General features: G+C 41.4%; 1 protein-coding gene across 2 annotated transcripts in view; it reads right to left on the bottom strand.

Moving 5' to 3' along the window:
• Nucleotides 1-534: 534 nt before the first annotated feature.
• The window catches only part of LOC113014734 (POU domain, class 2, transcription factor 2-like), an 81,461-nt gene continuing 61,349 nt past the window's right edge, over nucleotides 535-20,646 (bottom strand). For both annotated transcript variants that reach the window (XM_026156448.1, XM_026156447.1), the window contains exons 2-16: nucleotides 15,675-15,737; nucleotides 15,470-15,498; nucleotides 14,853-14,909; nucleotides 13,654-13,779; nucleotides 12,187-12,453; nucleotides 11,939-12,053; nucleotides 11,575-11,666; nucleotides 10,449-10,712; nucleotides 10,228-10,369; nucleotides 9,764-9,912; nucleotides 8,522-8,719; nucleotides 8,390-8,438; nucleotides 7,687-7,825; nucleotides 6,573-6,646; nucleotides 535-1,427 (exon numbers count right to left, since the gene is read on the bottom strand). In XM_026156448.1, the coding sequence (XP_026012233.1) occupies nucleotides 1,048-1,427; nucleotides 6,573-6,646; nucleotides 7,687-7,825; nucleotides 8,390-8,438; nucleotides 8,522-8,719; nucleotides 9,764-9,912; nucleotides 10,228-10,369; nucleotides 10,449-10,712; nucleotides 11,575-11,666; nucleotides 11,939-12,053; nucleotides 12,187-12,453; nucleotides 13,654-13,779; nucleotides 14,853-14,909; nucleotides 15,470-15,498; nucleotides 15,675-15,729 (2,136 nt within the window). In that variant the 5' untranslated portion in view covers nucleotides 15,730-15,737 and the 3' untranslated portion in view covers nucleotides 535-1,047. The remainder of the gene's footprint in view (nucleotides 1,428-6,572; nucleotides 6,647-7,686; nucleotides 7,826-8,389; nucleotides 8,439-8,521; nucleotides 8,720-9,763; nucleotides 9,913-10,227; nucleotides 10,370-10,448; nucleotides 10,713-11,574; nucleotides 11,667-11,938; nucleotides 12,054-12,186; nucleotides 12,454-13,653; nucleotides 13,780-14,852; nucleotides 14,910-15,469; nucleotides 15,499-15,674; nucleotides 15,738-20,646) is intronic.

Below are 20,646 nucleotides of genomic sequence, written 5' to 3'. Positions count from 1 at the left end.
TACGAAGAAGGCTTTAATGAATACCAGAAAGTTATTTTTGTACTACAGCGAATACAGATTGGCTTCTTACTGGAAACTAAAGTAATTATTATCGTAATAAACCCCACCCATCTGCTGCTCCAGGCTCATTGAAACAGTCTGTTAAAATGTAAGGTAGGTTGACCACTGTAAAGCTGTAAAGAGAGAGGTAGGTAGACATCCTGCATGTGGGTTCAACTGTAAAGGGTGAAACTGTTTGAGTTAGATAAAAAAAGAGCGATGAATACAAAATAATAGAAAAATAGATGTTTTGTAAATCTTCAGCTGAAGATGGAAAAAAAAAGGAAAAACAGAAATCCTGAGTGAAATGGGAAATGTTTGACGTAGAATGAAGTAGTAAACTGATCCTGGACAGATCAGAAAGTCTTTTTGAACTAAAGCTTTTCGCTCCGTTTGTTGTTGTTTTTTTGTCTTTTTTTGGTTTTCAGTTTTTGGTATTCAGAGATTTTGGTTACATCTTTGTGTGTTTCTCTTCTAGCATATTTCCTTTCTTGCTTTTTTTTTTTTTTTTTTTTTTAAATTTGGTTGCAACCACACGACCTTCCGGGCTTGTTAAACAAGTCTTTTCTTTGCCTCCCTTTTTTTTTTCCACACACAGTTTCAGTTTTCATCCCTGCCCTCACTGAGTTTTTTTTCTCCAGCTGTTAAAAAGCGTGGTGTTCACTTCTCGATGCCAAGCAAAAACACACCTCAGTGCCACCTCTCCAGCTGTAGATCAATATTTGGTTTCGAATTCCCCTCCTTCGTTCTGCAGTTCTCTCTATCCTTTCCATCCTACCTCTCTCTTTGCTTCCTCCCCGCATCCATCTGTGTATATTTTTGGCTTCAAAAGACGTCAGCAGGGAGATACGAAAAGAGAGAGACAGACAAAACCAGAGATGGATTGGACAGAGAGATGGCTTTGGTTCAAAGGCGAGGTTGTAAATTTAGATTTTTAAAGCTCCTTTAATCGTCCTCCTTCTCCTCCTCGTCCTCCTCTAATAGGATACTTTGGCTGTCAGTCGGGGATCAGTCGGCCATGGTCCCTCCCAGTGGTGGCGGTGAGGCTTCGCTGAATGAACAGAAAGAGGCGGGACTTGAACAAGGAGACGCAGACTCTTCTGGGCACGAAGTTGGGCTCATGAGGTTGCTGGTGCCAGCGGAAGGAGACTGGGAAAAGCAGGGCCTTGGGCCGCACACGCCACCACTGCTGCTGACCAGTCCCATGACAGTTGTGGATGTTGTTGCCATAGAGCCGGTCACCATGGGGAGGAGAGTGGGTCGGTTGAGGAAGAGAGAAGGGCGGAGGGAAGAGGGGACAGAGGCACCCCCAGGTCCACCGAGAAGCATGTGACCTGCTCCACCTTCAAGGCTGGAAATGGGTAGCTGCCCACCGCTGGCTGCCAGAGCTGCAAAGCATGGAAGAGGGGAAGGAGAAGGTGGATAGAGGAGAAAAGAGGACAGGAGGATGAAGAAAAAGACAGGAGATGAAAAAGAGACAGGATTAGGCTCAAGAAATGAGGGTGAGGGGAAGATTAAAAAATGTTGCAAAAAAAAAAAGTGAATGAAAAAGTCAAAATTGACAGAAAAGGAAAACAAAGGTTTCAGAACAAAGTTGCAAAGCGATCAGAAGAACAAAAGAAGAAGAACATAGAGGACAGGGGAATAAATGCAGATGTGATGGCAGTGAAGACGAAGAAGGGAGAGGAGAGGAAAAAAGAGAGACAGTTTCCAGGGTGAAATAATGATGGAGAATGGAAATAAACAAAGAGAGAATTAAAAAGAAGTCAGTGAACAGATCAGAGACATTAGTTACAGACAAACATTTAAAAATAGGTTGCTGAAAGTGAAGATGATTAAAGAAAGCCTGAATAAATGTGAAAGATTTTCCCACTTAAATCATAATAACAGATAAAAAATATAAGGCTAAAGCAGGAGTGTCAAACATATGGCCCACGGGTCAGAAACAACCCACCAACTGAGCCCAGTGTGGCCCAATGGACTAGTTCCACAAGCATAAAAAGATGGCTCACTGTATTTTGTGTGAATCACTGTAGGTTTTACAGCCCTCCTGCTAACAAAGAAACTACTCACACAACATCACATCAAAGCACGGCAAGTTGGGCATACTTAGTTGCTCTAAGTTCATCTGAAGGACACATGGGTAGTTGGTGATTTGTGGTTTAGTGCCTCAGAGAAGAGTCCACATGGTCCCAAAAAATTAGCAGATGCACATTTATCCTTTGATGATGACATTTAGATTACTCAGACTGAAGTGGACCTTTGTATACCCACTAATGTGGAAAGTATAAAATCCACATAAGATGGTTAAATCATTTAGTCTTTAGTGAGGAAACGTGGAGAGAATAGTGCTTTAAAACATCGGAGGTTGTTTGTAGATCATCAGTGATCGCTCAGAACGTGTTTGACACCCCTGCGCTAAAGCCAAGACTCTTCATGATGACACTCAACCTTAAAATGCACAGAGACAATGATCGACAGCAAAGGATGAAATCTGATTGTGATATTCACACACAGTGGATGTGAGAATGAACCTTTTCTGTCTCACCCTGTCAAACCCGCGTCTGTTACAATCTGCAAAAGCAGTAGTTTGCAGACTTTTAATAGAAAAAAAATGAACAGGCTCAAAAGGTTTATGTTAAATACAGTGCTCTGAAAAATATTTCCCCCCTTTGTGATTTATTATGTCTGAGATCATCAAATAAATGTTGATATTTGACAAACATAAGCCAAGAAAATATAAAAATGCCTTTGAGGTCCAAAATCGCATTCTTTTTGAGCCACTCAGATGGACCTGTTGGCGTGCTTCGGTTCTTAAACCGAGCTTCTTCAAGATTTTCTGGTAAAGAGCAGAATTCCTGCTTTCATCAGTTACAGCAAGTCGCCCTGAAGCAGCAAAGTAGTCCAACACCATCACGCTGCCACCTCCACGTTTGACTATTGGTATGATCTCTTTATGAAATGCAGTTAGTTTTACGCTGTAACGGGACTCAAACCTACAAAAAGTTCAACTTTTTTCTTGTCAGTCCACAGAATATTTTCCCAAAAGTATCGTGGATCATCCAAGATGTTTTTTGGTAAACGTGAGACGACGTTCTGTGTTCTTTTGGATCAGCAGTGGTTTGCTCTATTTTTCCCAGTCTCTTCCTTATTATTGAATCATGAACTCTGACCTTATCTAAGCCTACTGAGGCATGCAGCTCTATAGATGTTGTTCTGGGTTTTTTGTGACCTCCTGAATGAGTCGTTGATGCGCTCTTGAAGTGATGTTGTACTCTCTGGAACATTTAACGACTGTTGTAAGTTTTCTCATATTAATTTTTGAATAACGGCACTCACTGTGGTTCGTTGGAGTCGCACAGCCTTTAGAAATGGTTTTGAAACTCTTTCCAGAGTGATAAACTTTAATGAGTTTGTTTTTCAGATGTTTCTTCTAGAGATGGACCGATCCGATATTACGTATCGGTATCGGTCCGATACTGACCTAAATTACTGGATCGGATATCGGAGAAAAATAAAAAATGTAATCCGATCCATTAAATATCACGAAAGCACCTCACAAAACTTGCAACACGCCGTAACTCACCTCAGAACGTTAGCACGTCGGAGCAGTATGCATCACGTGATAGAGCGGCTGTGGCATGCGGGACCTGTCGGTGGTCTGGATAGCATTTGGAGCTTCGCTAGCAACCCGGCATTTCATCTCCGACAAAGTTATCCCCGAGAGAAGTAAAGCAAGTGTGTAAGTCCATCTCTGAATGTTTGTAAAGCATTCCTGCGTTAAGCTTAACAAGCGATATATGGAGCGACTGCCTCTTCTTGCTGCTACTTCAATCATGAAACTGCTTAATGATCAGCTGATCGGCTTTTCTGTCGCGAGTCCATCTCTCTGGTTTGTTTTTGGCCCACTTTGCACCAGAAAGAGGAAACCAGCGGCTGAACAACAGCAGCACGTTTAAGCTTGATCAGCTGTTGTTAGAATTTATTTAATATTACTTTCTACTCGAGGATCTTTTTCTATGTAGCTGACGCTGGTAACTGTGCAGGGGCGGATCTAGCAAAGTTTAGCCAGGGGGGCCGATAGGGCATTAACAGGGAAAAGGGGGCACAAAGACATACTTTTCTTTCTTATTCTCATTTAAAATGTCTAGCTTTTAATAAATAATTATCCGAATCTTACACCGAAAGTTTTAATTTGATGTAAAATGAATAGAAGTCAATTACTGTATATAGTGACTATTAAGTCTAATATATATACCCTAGTAAGCTATAGTACTTTTTCCTTTGGGAAGGTACCATCTGTGCAGTCTGCAATTTTGTTGAAGAAAGATGTTGAATCTATTTAATATTTCTTGAAAAATAATTGATTTCTGTGCATTTTTTTTTCACACTGCATCAAATTAAGGTTGATTACGTCGATTAAGCATCATGAGGTGGAGCGTGAGGGGTGGTTCCCTATTTTTTATTTATTTATTTTTGTTGTTGCTGGGAGTTGGAACCCTATTAGTTAGGTTGCTTAATATTTATGCTAAGTACTCTTTAAAATACCAGAATAGGGAGGATGGTGTAGGTCTAAGTTTATTAGATTGATCAGTATTGCTGAACTATAAATATTTTTTTTTTGCATATAGGTATAACAGAATAGCTTTAGTGTAGTTGTTGTTTTAAACTTGAGTATGAACTACAAAATGCAGCAAGATATTTTTTAAAAAACAGTTTTGTTGATTAAAAAACACTATATCGGATTCATATCAGTATCGGCAGATATCCAAATTTATGATATCGGTATCGGTATCGGACATAAAAAAGTGGTATCGTGCCATCTCTAGTTTCTTCACATCGTGGCATGATGTGTTGCTTTTTGAAATCTTTTGGCCTACTTCGCTTTGTCAGACAGGTTCTATTTTAAAGATTTATTGATTCAACCAGGCTGGCAGTGATCAGGTCAGGGTGTGGCCAGTGAAACTTAACTCAGCCTTCCAAAAAAATGCACGTAAACCGCAAGTTCACGACTGAATGAAGGGGAGCAATTAATTTCCCCTCCACAGAGTCAGGTAGGTTCGGATAGCTTTGTTTTTACCTTAATAATGTATTTCCCTTAATTTTCCATTTACTCAGGTTATCTTTGTCTAATATTGAAAATCTGTTTGATAATCTGAAACATGTAACATTAACAAGTCAAAAAAGAAGAAGAAAGGAAATCAGTAATAGCGCAGACATTCTGTACTTAAGTAGAAGTACAGATACTAGTGTTGAAAAATAGCCAGGACTGCCTCTCGTGTGTTACGTTTTAGGCTGATATCAGTTTGATGTCTGAAGGCACACATGATTTCATGCAGTGATGTGAAATAATAACTCTCCTCAAATTCCTTAAACCAAAAGCAACGAGCCCGTTTTGAAAATGTAAGTAAAAAGTACAGATATTTGTTTAAAAATGTAGGGAGTAAAAGTAAAAAGTTGCCAAGTACAGATACCTGAAAATTCTACGTAAGTACAAAGTAACAAAGTAGTTGTACTTTGTTACTGTCTGTTAGGAGGGTTAATGCTTTTCCACAGCACTATATTTCATAGCTTTTTATTACTTTTCAATGAGATAAAATCCCAGTACTGTTACAGTAGCCGTCTTTTCTGCGAGGTTACTGCTGCAAGCTTGTCAGGATAACCTGTCAATCTGTCTGAACCCTGCCGTAACACAGTGATACACCTGCCAGCGTTTGAATTCCAGTGTAATAATACACACTTTTATCCATTACATGAGAGTAAACATTTACAGCATGTGTGGCCCCAAAGGGAAGCAAACTGAAATCCTTTCGTGTCAACACTTCATTTCATCCCATCCTTTTTTCTTTCTTTTCTTTTTTTTTTTAAAACTCAGGCTCTTCTCTCTTCTTTCCTTCAGCCTAAAACTCTATCAGAGCCAACAGTGCCAGAGCTGCAGTTTCCATAACAGACTGTATCCTTCTCATCAGCACATGGCCCGGAGGACGCCGACTCTGAATGACGCTGAACAGAGCGCGAGAAAAAAGGGAAGGCCTGAATCGGCGCTATAGGGAGATGGAGCACGTGACGGATTCAAAGCTGAGCTTATTTGTGATGCTTAATTGATTTGGCAGCAGATCGTCTCTTTCAAAGAGGAGAATTTTGAGTGAAACTAGTTATTTAGCCAACAGGCTTTGATATTGAGAGGGTGGGGATTGTGCCTGTTCAACTGTTTACTGTAAGCTGACTTGGCCTCCTAAGCTTTGCCATAAGGGGCTCTTGTCACTTTGTGATAATAGTGGGCTATTGTATGAGAATCAAATTGAATCTTTCACCATACTGAGCGATTCAAAAAGTTTGAGAAAGGAGGAGTAGTGCGCGCCGGGCTTGCTCTTGGCTACTGTCATACTGAGGCTTTGCAAGGAAATTCATTTTGGGCAGAATGGATGGAGGATGAAATGGGAACTGGTCTTTAGAAATGGAGACTCATGAAGACTCGCTGGGCCAGAGGGGACAGTCTAACAACACACACTCATGCACTCAGTGACACAAACCTTGCATGGTAGCCAGGGGATTGTTGCCAATGAGGGCCTGGTTCATCCCTGTGCTTACTCCCATCATTGTGTTCCTGAAATGTGGATGGACAGCAAATTCACACACACATCCAGACATTCATTGATGTACAGAAACATTTTTCAGGTTAAATAACATCAAGAGAGCATTTGTCTGTGTAGGTTCTCAGTCATCCACATCACGGTAGTCGAGGCAGCTTGGAAAGAAAGAGCTCTGATGCATTTGTGGCTATGCTTCTGAGATGCAGGGAGATGCTAGATCCTGCTCCAAACTGTCAAAATTTTGACTTTAATTTCACTTGGGGGACGAGAACTAAATCACAGGGAGCCAAATACAGTCAGCAGGGTGGGTGGAGAGTGAAACATGCACCCATATGGCATTAAAAATCCTGCACTTTCATGTGATGTAGTTCAGGTCACCAACCACTCTTTTTATGCTCTTTTGGGTCGGGACATCTTCCATTCAAAGCTGCTGTTTAAAATACTTCCAGTTTGTCCAATTTGGACAATTTTGAGGTCACTAGAGAAATTACTGAAGTAGACTGGAACTTCTATAGGAATCTGAAAGCAGCACTGACGGTGAAGGAGGTCCAGAGGTGCACATGGAGAGCTTGGAGGCTTTGGTTTAGTATTTGACTTTTTTGAAACACAGCCACATGGGATTTTGAGCAAAGCTTGCATCATAAATGCTCAAGAAACATCTGCTCACTTATGTATGACGTGATGTCAGGTTAGAGATCATGGTCAAGTCAATTTGAAAAGGTAGTTTTTGCAGAGTTCAGAGGTTTTGTTTAAAACTAACCAACAATAAGAAACCTTCAAAAAGTTTTGCATCAATTTTATATTCATGCTTTCATTCACTCCAGGAGAGCAAATGAAGAAGAGCTAGCTTTTCTTCCATCTAGGGATCCGACTAATTCCTGAAACAATACCAAAATAATATCATGTATCAAAAATGGTTCTAGCTGAGTAATATTACACTGAAATTTATTTAATAGGATTACAAGGGACCAGAATTTGGAGATAATAATGTGATAGTAAACAGGAGGAAAAACCAATTAGTAATTAAATTTCTCAAATTGTTATTGACACTCACCCAGCGTTGAGCCCAGAGGTCCCGAGGCTGGGAGGAGCTGGGCTGGCTGTGCTATGAGGAGGCGGAGTCACAGAAGAAGAAATGGCAACTGAGCTGACCGGAGTCATGGGGCAGGACGCTGAAGGTGACGAACTGGTGCCTGAGAGGGAGAGAAGAAGAGTGATACGGATGTCGCACAGCAGTGCACAGAAGAATTACAGTGTTATTACTAAATAAACACTTTGGTGACACAGTTCTTCATCAACAGCCAGGGTCCTGAACTATTCAAAGGTCTTCTTCTCACCATTCAACTTCACTTTCTGGTTGGCCGGTACTAGCCTCGACTCAACGGGCCAATAAATTTCCAGCTGTGTTTGCTACCTGTCAGGTCATCTGTCATATCTGTGAAGCCTGGACAGCTCACGGACGAATCATGACTCACGGAGGTAAACAACTCAACATAAGACCAGCGCTTCTGTGCTGCTGTCAACAAAACATCCCTGTTTCTGTTTCCAGTCTTAATGATTTTTTTTGTCTCAGTGATGATTCTTCCATGTTTCATCAAATCAGCGAAACACTCAACAATACTGAAATATCAACTGTTAAATAATGTCAGGACCAGACCGACCTTTGGGTTCAAAAACATAATTGAGAAGCAGCGCTCTAACCTTTAATAATTTATTGACGAGCGTCTACGCAGGCACAAACAGTTATTACAGCTCACCTGTTGTGCTGAGGCTGGTGGTGACCTGGGACAGACCCTGACTCGATATCTGCAGATACAGGAAAAGAGAAATTAGGAAGTTCTTCCATCCTACTGCGAAACATCTGTTCCCGCATAGAGGGCGGACTGTACCATGTGCGGGCTGTAGCAGGGGGCTTTGTGCGTCACAACAGGCGAGGTCTGGCTGGGCAGTGGAGGGGTGGTGCTGCTAGAGGGGTTGATGCGTTTCTCTTTCTGCCGGCGGTTGCAGAACCAAACGCGAATCACCTCCTTTTCCATGTTGAGCTGCTCCGCCATCAGCAGGATCTCCTCAGAGGTAGGCTTCTGGTTCTGAGGAGGAAGAGATCAAAGCGATGAGGAAGTACTGAAAACACTGCATGCAGTCAGAAGAAGGCTAATTAATAAAGGGAGGCTATCCAAAATAGGATGCTGGTTTATCACATGTAGAAGAGCTTTTTTTTTAAAGCCACTGCATTAATATAACAATATGTTTGTATTAACTATTTATGGTGTGCTAATCTAAGGCAGGAGGTGTCAAACATAAGGCCCAGGGACCAGGATTTGCCCAGCAAATCCTTCAATTAGGCCCACCATATGACTTTGGAAAATGTAAAGTAGAACAGAGGTTTTAGACTTTTAATTTATTTTCATAAGTTCATAACTTTTGCAGCTTTCCCTAAGCCTAACTTGAAGAGTTGCACTGATTTCTGTTGAAATAGCAATTTCTTAGGGACTAAATGTGTAGTTAGACTAAACTGGCAGAAAGGGCAGTTCCACTGGTCTGGCCCACATAAGATCAAAATGGGCTGGATGTAGCTCTGATCTACGGTGTGCAGTCGATCTACGGCAGTTTCCAAGAATCTGCTGCAGGTTTGTACAAGATCTACAGCTCTGATATGACGGCCTTTGTCATTGTACTTTTTGTGTTCTGTGCTGGGCGGGTGTTTAGCAAGTTCATGTTTCTGCTTTTTAATGAAACTGCAAGTGTTTAATTCAAAGAAAATGTTTTTTCTTCTTATTAAATATAGAGGCTCCTTAGCTCTTTAAAAGACTCTTTAAAAGGTCTTTTAACATCAAGCTCCAAATTTATAACGTATCCCTACAAAGTGGTCGCCATATATTGGGCTATATTTAAATATTTTCCTACTTGCTGCATTTTAAAATCTTTGTAAAGCAAGAATTAAGAGTATTTAGGGTTAAAAACGGCCACATTCATGAATCTTATTGTCTAATAACAGCACTGGAAATTCCATGAAAGGTGTTATTTATTTCTATAAAAACAAAAGTGGAAACCTGCATTATTTTATATTCAGGTGTAAAAATCATACCCATTAGAAATTCAGGCTCAATTTTGCTAATAACTTAATCTCCTACCGTGCTGAAGTTGCGCTCTAGGATTATTCGCACATTGGTCTCGATGCTGGTGCGTTTCTTCCTGCGCCGGCCAGGTAGACCCTCGATGCCCAACATGGGGGAGGAGATAGAAGAAGGGCTGGGCAGCATGCTGTCTACCGCCATTGTTTCTGTGACAGAAACAGAGAAAGAAGGCATAAATGAGGGAAGTGTTTTTGGTGACGTAAAGAATGATCAGAATGTCAAATTAAATTAAAATCCTTAAAATATGTGAAACACTATATTTTAACACTTTATCACTGATGGAAAACTATAGGTAACATTTTTAAAGAAGTCTTGATTTAAGGCTATTTCCATCAAAATGAAACATCCTGAGCTTATTTTCAAATTAAAGTTATTTTTAAAATATCTCTGACTCTCACATGTTCCAGCAAACAAAGATGAGTGTGCTGATTGTACACCAGCAACAAAATATTTCTTAGTACCTGCGTCACTCAGCCACTTCTCGAGGAGAGGCTTCAGCTTGCACATGTTCTTAAAGCTCAGGTTGAGAGCTTCAAAGCGGGAGATGGTGGTCTGGCTGAAATCGTTGCCGTACAGTTTTCCCATAGCCACACCAACATCGCCCTGATGGAGACAGAAAATTTGTGTCACTGTGCAAATACATGCAGACTTTATCATGCAAACATGCCTTCCTTCTTCTTACCTGGGTGAATCCCAGCTTTATGCGGCGCTGCTTGAAGGTGCGAGCAAACTGCTCCAGCTCCTCTAGATCGCTGGGTTCTTCTCCCATGTGACCCCCATGACCCCCATGACCTCCAGAACTCAAGCCGGAGGCTAAGGAAGAAGCCATGGCGCTGCTGGATGCAGAGGTAACTCCTACAGATGTCACAACACCAACACCGCTGCTCCCAGTGGCAACTAAAGAGCCTCCACTGCTGCTGCTTCCAGCATCGCTGCTCTTCTCTCTCTGTGATGTCAGCAGAAGTGAGACAAAGAGTATATGCATGATTCATTCAAACATTCTTTATGTGCTGGTAAAAAAAAAGCTCACACACTTTTTCCTGAGAAACATGCACATTCATTTTCTACGAATTGAAAAAAAAATTAAATAAGGTCATCGGCTAGAAAACATGCTCAGAAAAATAAAACACGCCCTGGTTGCTATAACGAGACCTTTTACTCTAAAAAGGAGAGAGGAAAAAAAACATTATTTAGAATTTTGAAACAGCGTCTGTGCTTGGCTTAGCACCAAGAGAAGCTACATACTGCCTGTCAAAGCTTTGGCCCTGCAGGCTGCGGGAGTGTTAGCTAATTGATGAGACATCATGCACGATATCTGCTGCTACGCAGCTCATTTACATTCACATCTGTTGTGTCTGACACGGCTTCATCACAACTTAATCAAAAATCTGTAACAGCCTTTGGATGTGTGAGGTTGCATTCATGCATCACGTTATAGAGGATAAGGGGTGACGATACCAGATACCTCATTGGACCAGAAATTGCATCTATTTTGAAAAGAAGATGCTATGCAAATGCAGTCTTCCTTGACATTTTTCAGCTGGCAGGACAGTTGCATCACAGATGATCTATTAGTTCTTCATGCAAACTTGTGCTGCTTTCGAGCACAATGACATTAAGGTGTGTTTAGCATCCTGCAGGTACTTCTGACGCAGATAAATCCTGATAATGGTGAATGTCAGTCTGACAGAAACTCTGTGGTTCAAAGATTCTCATTTAAATTAAAAGAAAACAAAATGTTCTGTAAGCTCATTTGCATGTTTCGACTCTCTCTCTCTCTCACACGCACACACACAAAGATTTACTACCTGTGCTTGGAGTCCCAGGCGAGGTGGTGATGTCAGCAGTCCCCCTGGGCTTTGTTGAGGTAGCTGGATCAGATTTGGTGTCGAGAGCAAACCTGTAAAAATAAATCAAACACTTTACAAAACAAATATGCCAACTTTCCAGCCAAAGTTTGGATTAACGAGTTCATGGGTGGATGAACTCATCGAAAGGTGAAAGCAGCACGGCTGATTCACAGAAATCTTTGCTGTTATTAGGAAATATGACACATTTCCTAACCAACTTCACCACTTTAATCCCACTGAGACAGTGAGGGGTAATTTTTTGATTCTCAGATGAATTCCATGTAATATTTGTACAGAAAGGAGGTTTCAGGGTTTTCCTCACCCTGCTGTGACTGCTGTGCAGGTGCTGGCTGTGACAGGAGGAACTGGGCAGGAGACTGGAGAGGGTGACCTGGCATTAAAACCAGCTGCTGGAGCTGCAACAGCTGCTGGATGTCCTGCGATGCAACACAAACGCATTTCAATACAGAGCAGTAATAAAGTCGGGTAAAGATGAGTCGGTTTATTAATTAGACTTATTATTAAGAGAATCAATAAAATCAATAAAACACTCTTTTAAGCGGACGGTACCTGTGCTGTGAGCTGGATTGGCTGCGACAGGGCCAGCTGTGGCGGTGGAGGCGGAGCTTGGACTGTTTGCTCCTGTTTGGTTTGCTGCTGCTGTTGTTGGGATTGCGATTGGTTTTGTTGCTGCTGCTGGTTGGCTTGCTGCTGCGCGGCGGCGTGGGCAGCGTGAGCGGCATGGGCGGCGTTCGACTGCTGAACGGCTGCCGCCAAGAGCTGAGCCTGAGCCTGTTGGAGGAGCAGCTGCTGCTGGGCCGGGAGAAGCGCAGCAAGCTGGGAGAGAGCAACAGTTGGAGGAGGGAGAGGAACGAGGACAGTGATGGGAAATGAGAAGAAGATGTAAGCGTGCACAGTGAGAGGGAAATGGAATTGGAGAAATAAAAAAATTATGCAGGACGGCAAAAGTTGGAGAGAGAACAAAGAGTATCAGCTATCATTCCAGGAACACAGGTGTAGGTGAATCTGTTAGCGGACAGTAAAAGCATGCCAGAGCAAGACAAGCAAAGAAAAGGAACCCACTTAGCTTCAAAGTACATTTAGCTGAAATGCAAAAACACAAAAACACTACAGGTAGTGCAAGAGCTTCTGGTTTGTCAGGAAGGCCTTATTGAAGTTACCTAATGCTGAATCGTTGATTGCACTCTTTGTTTTTCAGCAGTGCATCACATTTGGAGTAATGCAAGCAGAGAGCAGCTCACAAATGTGTGTTTTTATGGAAACACTAGAGAGGGCAGAGCCAGGCGAGGAGTGTGGAAAACAATCCTGACAAGTTTTATTATTGAAGAGACTACACGTGAGTGTATGGCATCTAAAGCAGCCCATTTTCTCAAACATAGACATAGTGGCGTGTCAAATGGGTTCCAGTATGTGTATTTCCATGTGATCAGGTCAATTTAGTAAACTCTGAATTGGTAAAACCTAGATGACCTATTTTCTTGAGATGATTCCCTTATTTATGTATCATTTTTATATTCTATTTAAACTTTCTTATCTATCACATACCAGTACTGAGGCTGATTCGTGTTACAGTTACTACATTTACCTGCATGTTTTACCCATTTATTTGCTACTTTCTCATCTAAAAGCAGTGGTTTGAAAAAATATAAAAGTTAGATTTGTCTGCTTTTGTTGTTCACTAGTTTTTGCGACTCGGCAGATGTTTTCTTTTCTGATCAAATTCCAACTTCTGATTTTAAACATTTGAATTTAGCTAAGCTAATCTTTCATGCACTACTTGGAAAATCCAGAAGCACACAAACTGTGTAGTGTGGATCAGAGGTAATGATAAATTTTCATTTAGATGATGGCTTTGAGACTAAAACCTGCAAGTACACAGGTTACAGATTACAACAACACCAGCTGGAAGTGCTGCATGTTTATGAACGATGAACTGTTCCCATCTATGTGTTGGCCAGCAGCAGTTTCCCTAATTTTGATTAATGTAATTTCCTCTTTGTGTGTGTGTTTTCTCACCCCTGCTAGCTGACTTCCAGCAAGCATCAACTGTGTGTGGTGGTGTTGAGCCTGTTGCTGTTGCTGAGAGGGCGGTGCCGGAAGTGCAGTGCTGTGTGTTATCTCAGCGCCATCTTCAATCTTTCCCTAAAAGAGAAAACACAGGCACAAGTTATTTCACAACCTCACACGGCAGCACACTCACCATGCTTATCTATTAAGAAAAATCTGATTTTTGTGATGATTTCCAGGTGAGAAATCAGAAATTATAAAATTCCGATGGTTCACATAATTCCTTTTTCAGATTGTACGGAATCTGCGCGCATCTCCGCATTAGCAAGGCTGGTGAATCAGCTCATTCCTACGAAGTGGATTTGAAATGACACGCGTACCTCAGAAGACAACTCCTTGCTGTCAAACGTTTTGCAAGTATGTACCTCTGGTATCACACGGCCACAGAAAATATTTGACTAAAAGGTTTTTAAAAAGTGACCAAAGCTTAAGTATTTTGGGACGCACTCTGACTTGGATTATGTCTCTCAGATTGCAAAGATCTGAGGAACATAAACCAGATTATGGTAAAAAAGAAAGGACAGAGATCCTCTCTTAGTTCTTCTTGTGTCTGTGACTGTGAACTCCAGCCTCCCCGTCTGCCTTTCTTACCCCTGAATCACAGACTGAATCTTTTGTCAGTCATCTGTCCAAAAATCCGGGTCAGTTTTCCTCGTATTTATGTTGTCAGAAAAATTCCAAAACCTGCTGACCTCTAGCTACCATTACGTGCTCGTGTCTCGTCACTGTCCATCCATCAAGGAGTTTTTGTCTATCACTCACTGCCACCTTGTTCATATTCGTTTCCCCTACTGGCTTGTCTCTGCAGGATTTTTCTTCGTTGGAGTGGTAGGTGTGGAAACGGCAGCGTGATTTGCATATTAGATTTTTTTTTGTGGGCGTGTGCCATTGTGGTGTAAATGCATGTGTAAACATATGTGTTTATACAAAATTACATAATCCCAGAGATGCACAAAGCTCCTCCTGTTAAGACTGTGTAACTTTCAATACACAGAAACAAGCACTGAAAATAAACTTTACAGCATTTATAACTATTTATTTGTTATAAGGAAATATTTTCAGTATAGAAGAGTTTTAAATGGTGACTTAATGACCACACACGCACGCACGCACACACGCACACACACAGCATGCCTGATCAGGCTCACCTTGTTGCCAACTGGTGTAGGAGAGAGGCTGAAGGGGCTTGTTTTCATTGTCTGAGCCTGCAGCAAAACAATGAAAATATGCATCGCACATCAAAGAACCGAAGTGTGATGACACATTCAGAAGAAATGACATCCTGTAATCTCTGTCAACAGATTTCCAGCGAACCACTTTCATGGGTGAGGCAGATTAAACCATTTATTACAAGTTAATAAGACTGACAGAAAAGAAAACGCTGAGACTGGTCAGAATTTTAAGAGAAGTTATAATTTTGGCATCCAGGGACACCCCCGACCCAGGGTTAAGTAACCCATTGTGAAGAAGGGGTCCTCAGAACAGTTTGACATATATCATAAAACTGTACTCCATCTATAAAAAGTGGATTTATGCTAATAAAAAATGTTTCTTTGGATTTGATCGTAACACAGTTTGCCCTGAAAATCACTCTCGCCTCTCATGGTGCAGCAATATGGAGACAAAAAGATGGAATGAGGCCTAAACCAGTTACATCTGCGTCAGGATTGTTGTAGTCCACGTCCCCAAAAAGTTGAGCACAGTGCAAGTGCATCATCAGCGAGTACGTGCTCAGTATCTTTAATGAGAAAAGTAAAATACCCACCTGCTCATCGGGGCTGTTTCTGTCAGAGTCTGAAACAAAGAGCGAGATTTAAATGACCGATTAGCAAGAATGTGAGCTCGTGTGTTTGTGTGTTGCACGTTTACTGGAAAATTTTAGCCTGCTGCTTTCCTGTTCAAGCCTGTTTAAAGAGATTAGATAACTGAACTGTCCACACCGTGACTGAACACGAGTATGTGTGCTGTACCTGAACTGTCCCCTGGATAGTCAGCTCCAGGCTTTTCCTCCCCTGCTTTGGACATCCTGATATCTGCAGGAAACACACACAGATATCCATCAGACAGGTGCATGAAAAACACTTCAACTGGTATGTTGCCTCCACAGCTGACGATCAATGTGGGGATAACACGGTCCCAGCATGCAGGGGAATGAGAGACATGACACATGCACACATCTGAAAGTTTCTAATGTAGCTGAGTTCATGTAGACTGGAATTTTTGCTAATATGTTTCCATCTGACGTTGCCTCTATTTTCTTATGCTGCTTTTTAATTTAGCTTATTCATTTTTTTGCTTTGCTTTAAATGAGAATAGTTTTAATGCCACTATTTTGTCTTCTTTTTAGTTTTGTTGCATTTCTTTAATGTTTTCACAACGTAAATTATTACTGCTTGCTCGCTATGCTTTTCTGTGTCAGACCCGTGGAGCACTATATTGCATCATTAATTTGATATTACATTTAATTACAAAACACATTTCCAAGGAAGGAACTCATGAGTTCAGGCCAATAACCCACAACTCACAGCCTAAAACGTGTTGTAACATCTATTTTTATATCCTGGAATTTCAACCTTTTAGTCACATTTAGTGTGAAAAGAAATAATAAAGTAAAACCTGCACTTTTACAGTTTTTTATTACATTATGAAAACTTTAAGCACACAAAACTTGTATTACACGTCCATCCGATCTCAAAAGTCTTCTTCCAGCTGGCCAATTTACAGCAAAAGGATACGAACACTCGGTGCTTCCTGCACAGGAGGTCAGCCGCCTCCTCTGTGTTGGAGTGGCTGAACTTTTGTGCTTTTTGCTATTATGCAGGTCAGAGTAACTGTGAAAGTTCAACTAAATGAAATGCTGCCATGAAGCTTTTGAATTTGAAAGAATAGCGTGCAAACCAGGGTGACTCAGCACCAACAAATATGCGTGAGAATAAGTTGTTGTATGCTTGAAGAAAAAAAGCATTTAATCACAGAAATAATGAGACTTTCATTTCATCTTGTTTTGTATCCTGGACACAGGCAAGACAAAATCTCTGCTAAGCAAAACAACTTTATGCCCCACCAGCATAAAGTTGTTGCTCTAATTTAGCTCTTTAAATGTAAACTTTATTGACCCAGGAGGTGGAAGCGGGACGTTTCATGGCAGGTATCATCCTAACTACCTCTGCTGTTCCTTCAGTTTGTGGCCACTTCTGGGACTGCAGTAGTAATTGGTCCAGGAAGAACAACGCCACCCGAAGTGCTTACCTGAGCACCAGACATTACTCAGCATCACTCGGTGCCTTCTTGAAAAAAAACACGCTTTCACCCCCTGCACTTAACTTCTGTCTTTCACTTTTTAAATTAATATTCCCTCTTGTGCTCAGGACTTTCATAATAACCGTCTCATCTATGGCATCGGTTTAACTGGAAAGGATGTATGCTGATAATGGCAGTAAGCAGGAGCTCCAACTCTGAGGTTAAAGTGAATCAATGCACTAAATCTGCTTTGTCTTCAGCACAAAGTTCATGCAACTGACAGGAAGCACAACAGGGAAAATAATCAAAGTACACCACATAAAAACACAGCTGACATCCGCAACCATATTGTTTCCCCTCTGTGTAATAGACATATCCTAAATACACAACTTCCCTCCTGTCCCTACAGGTTCAGTCTTCAGAAGTAACCCCCCTCCCTCCCTCCAGGGATAATTACATGAGCTCCAGATAAATATGTGGATCTTTATGAGGTTGTAATATCTAAATGTAATATCAGGAGACCATGTTCAGTTAAAAAAAAAAGGCCAAATATTGATTTAACAGTCAAAATCTAAGATTTTACACTATATCTAGGCTGAATGAAAATTATTTTTTTTCAAAAAGGTCAATTTTTGCATCATTACATTAGAGTAATGTAAACTGGTCCTAAGCCACAAAACACAGCGTAAGCCTCCCTGTCAAGGGTACAACAGCAGCACCTTTGAGGGTATCGGCCCAATGACGAGCACTTTTTACCCTAAAGGTCCACATTATTCTCTGAGAGTGTGGGAGAGGACATGATTGAACACTTTAAAAAACAAAGGAAGGCCTTTTGGGAATTATACTGAAGGGTCACGAACAATTTCAAGTGTGCTAAAAGATGGTGGAGGGCAAGGAAAAAAAGGAGGAAGCAGGGGTTATGCTGAGAAAATGCTGAAAAAGAGAAGATTAAATATAAGGATGAGTGAAAGAGAAAAAGAAAAACTCTAATAACAGATATCTGTTTAACAGTTCTTGGGTTGTATTTATTTCTTAAGATCTTTGTGAAATTGTAGATTAGAATCAAATTCAACCTGAACGTCACTTTTTGCCTAAATTACATTTTAGAAATGATGCAAGAACAAGTCTTCAAAATTTTTATGTTATTATGATCATCCCACCATTATTAAGAAAACAAGTAAACACCCCTTTGGAAGTGTTTAGTCAGGAGAGATCCTGCAGTTGCATAAAGGGCCCAGTTGGGGGCAGCACTCTCTAAGACATCCTCTGCGGGAGCCGGTAGATGTGTGTGTTAGTGTAACAAGCACAGCACACACACTAATGAGGTGTATAAAAAGTGACTCTTGTATTCATTTGTAGATAATAACTGAGAGGTAGAAAGACGTGTTTTAAAGGGGCAAAGACCTGCTGTCAGTGAGCAGCCGGACCATTCAGAAAACTAAAAGTGCACTTGAATTTATTTATCCCCAAACATGAAGAAATATTTCATCTTCAATTAACTGAATCAGATGGTTTTTAGTTAGAAATGTCACCTCCAGTAACAAATTCAGAAAAATGTCTTCTTTGTAAGGTTGGCACTTTAAAAATGGTGTTAAAAAAATCCTTTTCATTTATCCGTTTGATTAAATAAGCCCAGCACAACACTGTTAATCAAACTTACTGTTTTCATATATTTCATATCTGAGAAATTCTTTTTGATGCAACATTTAACCTTGGACAGTTTAAAAAGTGTAACATTACTAATACCACCGCTTTCTCTAATCACACCCATATGTAATGTTGTTACTATCACCACGACGACAAAGACAGCCGAACCTTCAGAAAAGCTCTGTGTCAAAATACAATTCACTAAAACGCCGCCCCCATTTAATTCAAACACGGAGTTAAATTAATACACTCCACTTCAAACACGCACGTTACCACTCCGGGCTCCTTCATCCTCTCAGGATATGAAGAAAGGGATCCCATAAAATCATTTTATCAGCCCCCTCCTCATAACGCCTCAACTGGCCCTAACCCCTTTGGTCATGGAGACTTTTAACCCCCCCCATCCCCCAACCAACCATCCATCCTTATTCGTCCTCATGTATGCCAACAAATCAAACAGCCTGAACCCCAAATGTCACAGATGTCCAGTGCACATCAGAGAGCATGTTTTAAACCAAACTGCATTATACAAACGAACACGTCTCTACATCTGCAATCTGCACATGTATACCCCACCCTACCCCACCCAGCTCTGGTTTTGAGTGTTTTTCCTGTAACAATGGCAATATTAGCGGATTTAGGAATAAAATTTCATTCCAAATTATAGTGACCACCACCCCAGCACACTCCTCCACCCTGAGGCAGTTTAACAGCAGTTGCATGGATGTAAGGTAGACCCCCTCCCATCCCAATCCCTCCTTACTCATCCTATCAGTGCTAATAACAGAAGGGGGGAGGAAGAGGGGCCACTGGGCAGATGATGTATCTGTCTTGTGGGGCTGACATGGACAGCCTGCCCCTGTGTGTGTGTGTGTGTGTGTGAGCGGGAAAGGAGGGGGGGGGGGGGCACAGGGTCACTGTCAGGGAATTAGAAAAGAAGGACCGAGAGAGAGAGAGGGGAAGAGAGGGTGCAGGATGGCTGGAGGGGTCCTACACTCAGCCTCCTCTCCCTCTGCCTCCCTCCACCTTCTTTTTGCCCACCCACCCCGCCTCGGTCACGCCTGTCAGGGGCCTGTGACAGACGGCGCGTGGGTTCATGTGTGTGTATGTATATGCCGCTGCCGTTTGGCGTGTGGATGTCAAAGGTCAGGCACATGGTCTCGGCCACCTCCCGCCTCGCAGTCAAACACAAACAAACTGCCTGGCGCCTGCCTTTTCCACCTGTCCCCCGTCACATTCAGCGCCAAACAAACACACCCGCAGCACCAACGAGCAAATCTGCAACTGCTGTAATGATGAAAAATGTAATGTCAGCTACATCGTGACAAATGAAGCCGATGAGGCAGAAGCATGAACGCAGCACACAGCCAAACACGCGCACACGCTTTAAGTTTTTCTCTTTAAACTTTACTTTTCTATTATCTGCAACAAAACCTTAACACAGGTAGCGTGTACGAGCAACTTTCAAATTATAAAGACGCAGGAGCGCTTCAAAAAAGTTGTTTAAAATAATAAGAAAAATAAAAAATTTAGAGCTCTGTTTCTTAAACTGAAAGGTTTCTTGGCATTGCCGTAAGTCCAAATAAAGGATATCTGACACATTCAAGAGAAGCAAATGGTTGTAGATGGAAAGTCTAGAGGAGTAACTAACATTTATTTCTTGATTACACTGATTAGCTTCCACTCTTCTGCTTTTGTTCATCCGCCTTTCATAATAATGGTCATGTTTGTTGTCAAAACCATAAAAGTACAAATTCAGGTCTCCTTTAAAAGTTTTACTTCTTTTCTTTTGATCCTTCTTAAAAATACACTGTCTTTAACTCAAAGTAGGAACATCTGCCATCACAGCACGGTCTACTGTGCTGCCTATACATGACTACATTTCTCGCAAACACACAGCTTTATGTCTCATTTTAATGACTATCATGCAGCTGAAGACAAACACAACCCAAAGAATGGAGCTCAGAGGATGAGCACACAGATGTTTGCATTTTATGAGAATGCATTTTGCTTTATATTAGCTGTGAAGCTGCTGCAGAGATGCTGTGGACTGTA

The sequence above is a fragment of the Astatotilapia calliptera genome, chromosome 22 (genome assembly GCF_900246225.1).
Source record: "Astatotilapia calliptera chromosome 22, fAstCal1.2, whole genome shotgun sequence".
NCBI classification, from domain to species: Eukaryota; Metazoa; Chordata; class Actinopteri; order Cichliformes; family Cichlidae; genus Astatotilapia; species Astatotilapia calliptera.
This window is presented reverse-complemented; position numbering and strand designations above follow the sequence as displayed.